Source organism: Triticum aestivum, chromosome 6A (genome assembly GCF_018294505.1).
Source record: "Triticum aestivum cultivar Chinese Spring chromosome 6A, IWGSC CS RefSeq v2.1, whole genome shotgun sequence".
In the NCBI taxonomy this organism is placed as follows: Eukaryota; Viridiplantae; Streptophyta; class Magnoliopsida; order Poales; family Poaceae; genus Triticum; species Triticum aestivum.
The window spans coordinates 617919310-617929100 of NC_057809.1; the positions used below are offsets into that span (position 1 = coordinate 617919310).

Below are 9791 nucleotides of genomic sequence, written 5' to 3' on the forward strand. Positions count from 1 at the left end.
TCATATGATGAGCCAAAGCGCCACATAGTTCTTTCAGGGAAAAGAGACATCGTGGGTGTTGAGGGCAAGACAGACATATCTGAAGATTATGAAAAGTTTCATGAAATTCCTCCCTTCAAAGTCAAAGATGACCCAAGCACCCTGTTAAACGATGAACACTATCCATGATTACGGTGCAATAAGCGAGGGACACACGTGAAGAAAAAGTGATGAATTTCTCTGCAAAACTATTCTGATGATGGCTTTGATCTAGAATATCACTACAGTTACATGTCAAGAAATGAAATACCCTTTGTAACAGATGAGTTTTCATGTGAAACCCTGATACTTCGAAAGAGATTGTCCATTTTGTACATGAAGTTCATCCAGTTTTTGTCATAACCCTCTCAACTTTTTAGCACATGCTATGTGTGTGAAATGATGATACCATTCCAACTTTCAACCTTTTCAGAGTTCATTTGTAGCGCTTTTCAATTTTAGGCTCATTTACCTAAAAACAATCAGTAAATGCATGAAAAATACCGGATGAAGTTGGAAAGGGTTGAAAATTGATGGTGTGGCTTTGAATGGTGCATTTTGAACACACAAAAAGTCTGGAGTTAAAATAAGTTCAAAAAAATGAAATCCCTTTGTAACAGATGATTTTTCATCTGAAACCCTGATACTTCGAAAGAGATTGTGCATTTTGTAGACGAAGTGCATCCAGTTTTTGTCGTAACCCTCTCAAATTTTTAGCACATGATATGTGGGTGAAATGATGATACCATGCCAACTTTCAACCTTTTCAGAGTTCATTTGTAGTGCTTTTCAATTTTAGGGTCATTTAGCTAAAAAAGTAAATGCATGAAAAATACCAGATGAAGTCTGAAAGGGTTTAAAATTGATGATGTGGCTCTGAATGATGCATTTTGAACACATAAAAAGTCTGGAGTTAAAATAAGTTCAAAAAAAGAATCCCTTTGTAACAGATGAGTTTTCGTCTGAAACCCTGATACTTCGAAAGAGATTGTGCATTTTGTACACGAAGCGCATCCAGCTTTTGTCGTAATCCTCTCAACTTTTTAGCACATGTTATGTGGGTTAAATGATGATACCATACCAACTTTCAACATTTTTAGAGTTCATTTGTATGCTTTTCAATTTCAGGGTCATTTAGCTAAAAAAATCAGTAATGCATGAAAAATACCAAATGAAGTCAGAAAGGGTTGAAAATTGATGATGTGGCTTTGAATGGTGCATTTTGAAGACACAAAAAGTCTAAAGTTAAAATAAGTCCAAAAAGATGAAATCTCTATGTAACAGATGAGTTTTCGTCCAAAACTTTGATACTTCGAAAGACATTTAGATATTTGCATGACACTAAATATATAAATACATTATAATACACTAAGTACCACGCCTTAATTTATCAGTGAACGTATTCTGACAGATTTGTGAACATTTAGGATATTTGTTCAATGTCCCAAACTAAAATAATCATTTAGAAATAGGTCTTCGGTTTAGCACAAAAAATAACATATTTAATGATAATGATTTTTATTATTTTGTACTTGCAAAAATCTCGATGCTCACATTTAACACTTTTTAGCATTGACATACAAATATAGCAAATTGGAAAATATAAACACAAATTTAGAAATATATCATACTAAAAAGTGTACTAGTAATCAAATAACATATAATTTGCCGCAGATTAAGTAAGTTATAAAAGTAATATAGTTTACTATAAACAATTGTTAATTTTGTAATGTTATTGATCTCTTATTTTATCTAGAACTATGTACTTGACAGATGACTGAATTTCAATTAGTTTTCATTCAACTTTTATGAGCTAATAACAAATCAAAAAAGTATGTATTTGTTTTACCATGTATATCAATGTTTCAACTATATAGACGTCAAAATTTATCAAAAGAATACTTAACAGATTATAAACCTAGTCTTCCTAACAGTGTAACTCGATTTTGTTAAAATTGAAAAGATTGAGATATGTGCTTAAAACTTGGAGCACGGGCCTTTCTCGTTTAAAATTCTCATTCAAAACTAATAGTGTGTTATTAATGGACCGGATAATATTGAGAACCTTAGGGCCCTATTAATCTTCCAGCAAATTTTAGAAAAAATCACAAACAACATGTCTTGAAACTGTTTGATTATCAAAAGCAGTACAAGAAGAAAAGATGCAATGCCAGGTTCATTCGACTCGGGAAAGAGAATACTGAAATAGTTTCATTGCAAACTTAGCACTGCCTGATGGTGCAAAAATTAATGATCATGCTCACAAAGAAGGAATTCTCCAGAATGATTTTAAAGATAAACTTGGAACCTCATCTCCTCTAAACCAAAAAATTGATCTCAAGTCTATTATACACCGAATTGATGGTCATGAAAGTTTATTTGTCCCATTCACCAGCAATGAAATTGACGAGGTAGTCAAAACAATGTCGTCAGACAGGGCACTAGGCCCTCATGATTTCTTGAGTCTCTTCATTAAAATGTGTTGGCACATAATTAAAGAGGAGATGTACCGGGTTTGTCATAATTTCTACGATGACACTCATAATATCGAAAGCATTAATATCGGATATATTACTCTTATCCCAAAAGTCAGACCCCCCCCCCACGTTCCAAACATGCTTGGACCAGACCCACATTCATGTATGTGTTCATAGTTGCAGCATGGTCTATATGGAAAGAAATAAATTCATTCTCAAAAGAACCCCCCCCCCCCCCCACACACACACACACACACGGTTCATGGGTTGGCAGATTCAAAAAGGACTTTGAGCTACTTAAGTATAGAGTCAGACTTGACCTGGAGAAATATAGGTCCTCCTTAGCCCAATAAACAACCTAGTGTAAAACATATGTATTCTGCCACCCTTGGGATGGGCCAAAGTCCCTGCCACTTGTAATTTGATGTAAACTGCAGCATACACTTTTATCTTCTCTAATATATAAGACTGTAGGGTATTCTCTTACAGTCACTTACAGCTCAAAATAATATATTTCTTGACGGGTAGACTTGACTCTGGTTGACTACGGTCTATACAAGTGCAACCGAAGTGTCCTAAAATGTTTCTGGTTTGTACCCAGAAAGGTCATCTAAGAAAACCAAACATACATAGGACAACAAGTCTTAGGCCTACATTGACAACACAAAAATGAGTAATAAAAATTCTGAGGATGATAGCTCAAATTGTTTGAAATGAAAATCAACAAAAACAATATTAATTATGTTAAACAGAAGCACAAAAAATGATGATCAATTACTGCATGAAATTTCAGAAGTACCAAATGTTTAAAAAATATGTTCACTGGCAGCATAAAACACAACAACAACAACTTTTTTTCACTTACTAACCTTATAATGAGAAAGGAGCAAAAACTACACAAGACAATTACAAAAAATCCTTAGAAACCTAGGTGCAAACATTTTCTATTTAACAAAAAAGTAAAACTTGAGAACGCAAAAGGGCAAAGTACAATCACAATAAAAAATAAAAAATGCAAAGGAATTAAGAAGTGAGAACACCACCACCACGGTATAAGAACAAAGAAATACAATTCGTTGTAATCTTTGAAACTATAGGTTAGGATAATTACCAATGAAGGTTATTGAAAATCAGTAAATGAATATCAACACGCGATCCAGCTATTGAAAAAACCGAATGAAGCCCAAAGGAGTTTGGTTGACTATGAATTAGCAATTCGGTACTTATTTTGCTACAATAATTCAAATCCATTATATTGGTTTATCAGAAGTACAATGCACTGAAACATATTAATAATTACATCGAAGTATATGGACCATCAAACTACCATTGGCACCGCCAGAATGAGCCGCCAACGCGTTAGTTTGACCATAAATTTTTTAATAAATAAAAGGTGCTATATCACAAAAATTTATACCATGAGAAATCCCTTCCAAATAAAAATTCAATAGTATCTTTTTGTGGCATACATTTATATTTTGGTAGTCATATTGATGGTCCAAGTTTGCCAAACTCGAACGGAGGAACTGGTTGTCTGTAAAAGCAACTAAATCAAAAATTAGTGTAGGGACCTTGTTTCAAAAAGAGTATGGCATTTCACATCAAGTCCATGCTGATTCCGCATTTCGCATCAACAGTAAATTTGATTAAAAAAGTATGAAATCTGAAATTTCTTGGCATGAAAAATTCTTGAGTGTTCTAGGGGGGTGCAATATTTCTTCGAGAAACTTGACATCCGAAGAGCTCTGGAAAAAAAAGTGGACCAAAATGTCTATTTTTGAAGCTTTCTTGGAGAGTCGATGTTGTTTGTTTTGTCTAGAGCTCCTGAGATGTCATTTCCCTATGAAATTTTGGACCGACCTGCAACAACATCTAAGCATCCTTGTTTTAAAAATAAATTATTTGATTCTCTTTAGAAAACAAAAATATTATTTTAGGGGTTAAACCAAGCTTTATTAAAAAAAATTGATATGCTCTCCTCGTAGCAGCCCACCACCGTTCCCTTCTCTGGGCTTCCGTACGTGGACTTGATGTCTGAGCAACAGGCCCATCCCATCCAGCGGCCCATTTGGGGTACGAGGCCCCCCAGTTTTTTTACGTTCCTTTTCGGTTTTCATTTTTTTCTTTTTAATTTTCTGAAATTGCGAAAATCTTCTAAATTCGTGAACATGTTTTAAAATTTGAACTTTTTCGAAATCATGAATAATTTTCAAATTCATGAATATTTTCTGAAAATCACGAAAATATTTTTTACAAGTTAATAAAATAAGTAAATCATGAAAATTTTATGAAATTCATAAAAAATTTGATATAGTGAAAAACAATCAAATTCGTGAACATTCCTTCAACTGTGAACATTTTTTGAATCAGCAAAAGTTTTTTTGAAATCATGGACATTTTTAATTTGATGAACAATTTTAAAATTCATGAAGGATTTTTTGAAATAGTGAACAATTTTAAAATTAGTGGACATTCTTTCAACCGTGAACATTTTTTGTGCATTTTCAAAAGTTTTTTTAAACCATGAACATTTTTCAAATTTGATGAACACATCTTAAATTCATGAACACTTTTTAATTTGAGAAAATGTTTTTGAAATCGTGAACATTTTTATATTCGTTCAATTTTATGATATTCTGAATTTCTTTGTTAAAAGTGCACATTTTTAAAATTTTGGAACTTTTTTAATCGCGAATTATTCAGATAGAAAACCTAAAACCTGAAAGAGAAAAGAAAAACGAAAAAAATAGAGCGCTCGGGCATGGGCCAGTCGGGGAGCGGACGGGTGCGCGCTACCGCTCCTCCCAGCACCCGACGCGCCATATAGGAGGTCTCTGCTAGCATGACCGCTGTGAGACATCCAGGATTATCTCTAAAAATAGACAATCAAGTGATACAGTATTTATTTGATTTACTGAGAAGCAAAACCCACCAGGTGCTGAACAGACACGACAGGACAAAATCTCATATGAAATGCTTGTCTCAACAAATACTAGATCCCAAGGATCATCTTTTGTCTCTTTTCTTTCCATACAACCGATTCCCATGGTATATCGTTGCGATGACCCGACAGCCCAACGCAACTCTCATTCATAAGCACGCTGGATATCTAACTAAATGCCATGACAACAGATAGCAGCGCCGATGTTGCACATCTCACAGATTCACAGAATGACTATTCTCGCAAAAAGGAAAATAATGAATGCTCTAAAGATAGTTCAGGGGAAAAGAGAATACTCTGAAGATAAACACCTGCCGATCAGTGTAATCCCTTGTGCACTTCAGAGTAGTCTTCATCTTCAGAGTGAAGTGCACTTGCCTTAGCCAACTAGAAGTGTTCACTGCAGTGTAAATGATGAGGTTTACGCAGCCAGTGTAATAATCCCTTGTGTACTTAAACACTACTGGCGGGGAGAGTTAGCGTCGCCCACTATGTAAATGCATGCAACTCTGCATTTTGTCTCAAAAGAACGCATGCCAGTTATTTCAAATAAAGAACAATGCAACTGTTAAAATTTGACTGTAAAATGTAAATTCATCCAACCATATCACACCCAGAGCAGCACATGAGACGCTAACCATGATTTCACTAGACAAGCACATCAAGGCTCATACGATTTCTAATTGACAGGAATTTAAAGTAATACATGCCCCTGGAGCGTCCTCGCTACATTCAGGCTAACGGTGCGTCATGTCTCTCTCAACTCCAGCACTGAGATGGTTCCTTCAGGGGGCTACCTAAACAGCACATCTAAGGACGGGTGCTAGCAAGCGATGGCGGCACTCGGTTACAGACTCAGTCGACGAACGCTGACTTGTAGTGGGGCACCCGGTTACAGGCTTAGTCGACGAACGCTGACTTGTAGTGGAAATCGTCGATGGTCGAGTAGATGTGCCCGACATCGACGTGGTAGTCGATAGCCTCCCTGCATATCAGAGGTTAAGCTTTATTAGCCAGCAGCAATACATCATCGTGTGTCTGGATTCAAGAGAGATAGAGAGATGGGCTTACTTGATCTTGAGTGCTGGTAGTCTGAACCGCTTGGCAATGTCATCCACATGAACGCCATGGTCACTCTCGCTGTAAAATTAACCAGGGTGTTTAGAAAGGAAGAAAAATAAATCATCAGTGATGTAAAAATGAAACAATATGCAGAGTTAGGACAGGCAATGGACCAGGCTTTGGTGGCATAGATGCCAAGCAGAAAGACAAGCATCCTACAAGGCAAGGAAAGGATGGAATGGTGGATGCACAACTCACATGTTTGCTGGTTCACGGAAGACATTCAGCACCTGCGTGTAGAAATCAGTCGCTGATCCGTTTGTTCCACTGGTCACTGGTGCCTGCAGGAATGATTGAAATAAATGATAACTGACACCAGGAGAGTTGTATTGTTTCATCCATTCAAGCATTGCAATCACAGCTTACCAGGTTGGATTTCACAGAGGGTGGAGTGGCCGCTTCGCTCAATCTGTTGGAGAATGGAGTTCCCACAGAAGAATTGGTGTGCGCAGGACTGCCAACCTACAATTAACCATGATTATAACAACCATTTAAACCAGGTATTCTTCTAACAGAGGACAAACACATAGTTCTCATGGGAGTATCCGCATCGAACATTGGTACTACAATGATCAGGAGCATACCTTTGATTTTGTGTTCTCTATGTGCATCCGTACACACTGAATGAAATGCAGCGTGACCTCGTTGTAATCAGTTATAGGCCTGAGATGGAAAAGTTATATCCAGTTAGCAAGCTTCAATACATCAGATCAGTGGAACAAGACCATAATATTTTTGCAAATAAATACCTGACTGCAAAAGCCGTAGCACGCTTCTTGTCCTGAACTCCCTTGAGGCTACCGATGACAGCAACGTACATACCATTCCTTTATTAACAAAAGAAGTATTAGAAAAGGGTGGTGATCCTTCAGAGAGGAAGGCAGTAATTTTCCTCAACAAATAGTGGTTGTGTATGCAGGACAAGCAAAAAATGAAGGTTACAAGTAATACGTACTGAATAGCAGCAGTTTCAGCAGAATCTGCAGAATCATTCACCCTGTAAAACATATCAAAATTGACAAAGATGTTAAACTGATACCTATTGCAGACAGCAGATGCTATCAAGTATGATCAGCCTCGAAGCTCTTTTCTAAATCCTAAAATAGTATTACAAATCGTGAGCTTGTAAAAGTACTAAAAGTTGCTGATGGCATAAACTATACTTAACCACAAAGGCCTTCGCAAAACAGGCCAATGTTAGGCTGCTACCATAATGAGCCTAATGACAGCATGTCAGATATTTTATACTATTCCCAACAGCCACATTTTCTTTGCTAATATATCATTAACTAGCAAAAGAAATGTATACTAATATATTAATCTTAGCCAAAGGTAAGGACTGAAAATGTAAGCATTTTACAGTGATCTATCTACCATATGTTAAATGAGTGATTAGTCAGGGATGGTAAGATATTTGCATATTTCCATTATTGGACTGCTTGCACACTGATAAGAGCAACTATATTCCTAGTGAAAACTGAACCTACGGTTTGACAAATCAAACAACAGCCAGCAATGACAACTGAAGCACATGAGATCTTTTATATTCTCAAAGGCAGCAGAAACTATAATAATATCCATTAGTACATGAATCTCAATAGTACAAATATATTATGCTTAGCCAGGGGTAAGAATTGAAGTGTTTCACAGCAATATACCCCCCCCCCCCCCCTTAATAAGCAATGCCTTTCAAATGGTTGATTTGTCAGAGATGGTAAAGTAATTGCAGATCCCCACTATTGAATTGCTTGCATTGTGATGAAAGCCAAAGTATTTTAGTGATGTATATTGGTAGATTATGCTTGTCAGGTGCTACAGACTGCAAATTTTAAGCGTTTACAGTAATTTATCCCCCTGCGATCCCTCAAATAACCAGAGATACCAAATAAGTTTACTAATTTAGCATGTTAAGCCAGCTGCGCTGACAAAAAATCAAGTGTTTCAGAGTAACATATCACCAAAACACAGTAGTTAGTTAGTCAAATATGGTGTCTATGAACTTGCAAAGTTGCAATAGTCAACATTATACTGACTCGAAAATAAATCAAGCATTTCACAGTAATATATTCCACTAATGTCCCTCCCTCAAATGGTTAATTAGTGAGAGATGGTAAAGCAATTGCACTTTTCCCACAAGCAATGGCCACAGGAGCACAAAGGTCTAAACCTGTGTCCTAAACCACATCTGGAACTCAATTACTGAATTAATCTTGCCCCGTCGTACCAACAGCCAACAGTATTTCTATCTATTGAAGATTGAAGTTGCAGCATTAGACAAATCCCACAGCCAACATCCAGCAATGGAATCCAAACAAAAAATGCATCTGGAACCCGAATACAAGTTGGGGATTTGCCGAGATGCGCTCACCATCTGATGAAGTCGATGCGGCCGGTGCCGTCGTCGAGGGTGAAGGACACGTCCGTGTTCCGCCCCGCCTTGCCGCTCACCATCCCCACGAGCCTGACCTGCAGATCCCCCAAGCCAAGCCACGTCAGTCCCGACGAACAAACGGCCGAGGAGAAGCGCAAGGCGGGTGGGTCCTCACGTTGGCCGTCTCAACGCCGTCGACGACGAATGGCGCGCCCTTCTCGCCGGTGCCGGCCAGCTGCGCGTCCGCGATCTGCTTCACGGTCAGCGGCATCGTGCCCGACGCGCCCCGGAACTGCGACGCACAACCGAGAGATCTACATCAGGACACCGGGAAGGATCCATCTCGCAAGAAAGCGGGGAGGGAGGACCGACCTTGTTGGGGGTGGAGTCGGCGGCGGCGTTCTGCGACGCGGTGAACTGCGACGGCGAGAAGGCGTCGACCTGGCTGGAGAACATCATGGCTGCTGGCCCTCTCTCCGGTTTCCTTCCCCTGCTCCGCTCTGCTCTCGGCTTGGCCGGACGGATGGATCTCTTCTGGCGGCGGCGGCGGCGGCGGCGGTGGCTGGTGGCGTCTGGCGGGGAGGGGATCGGAGGAGGCCGGGAATAAGAGGGGGCGAGCGCGGGAGATTCGGGGGGAAATGCGCGGGAAATCCACCTCGCTTCCCGCCAGTTCTCGGTCCGGCGGGCTTTGGCCTTCATTGTTGGCTGACAGGTGGGTCCCCACTGCACATGAGTCAGCTGCCAGCAGCCAAACCTCAAAAAAAAAAAACTGCCAGCAGCCGGTGAGTTAAAAAATGTTTACTATGTAAGGGTCAAAAGGAGTTATAACCAAATATTCCATCCTTCCCAAATATAAAGCGTA

General features: G+C 38.8%; 1 protein-coding gene across 1 annotated transcript; it reads right to left on the bottom strand.

Moving 5' to 3' along the window:
- Nucleotides 1-6062: 6062 nt before the first annotated feature.
- On the bottom strand, nucleotides 6063-9558 carry LOC123129156 (replication protein A 32 kDa subunit A). Its single transcript, XM_044549378.1, has 10 exons — nucleotides 9302-9558; nucleotides 9105-9221; nucleotides 8927-9024; nucleotides 7514-7555; nucleotides 7308-7385; nucleotides 7143-7221; nucleotides 6925-7020; nucleotides 6757-6839; nucleotides 6508-6576; nucleotides 6063-6421 (listed from the first exon to the last, which is right to left on the bottom strand). Exons 1-10 carry the CDS (start codon nucleotides 9386-9388, stop codon nucleotides 6337-6339), a joined length of 834 nt encoding a protein of 277 aa, XP_044405313.1. The 5' UTR covers nucleotides 9389-9558; the 3' UTR covers nucleotides 6063-6336.
- Nucleotides 9559-9791: the final 233 nt, after the last annotated feature.

Coding starts and splice junctions, on each gene's coding strand:
- LOC123129156 (XM_044549378.1), bottom strand. CDS start 9,388: ATGATGTTCTCCAGCCAGGTCGACGCCTTCTCGCCGTCGCAGTTCACC. Junction 7,222..7,307: donor GCTACGGCTTTTGCAGTCAG/GTATTTATTTGC, acceptor TTTCCATCTCAG/GCCTATAACTGATTACAACG. Junction 6,422..6,507: donor CTACCAGCACTCAAGATCAA/GTAAGCCCATCT, acceptor TCTGATATGCAG/GGAGGCTATCGACTACCACG.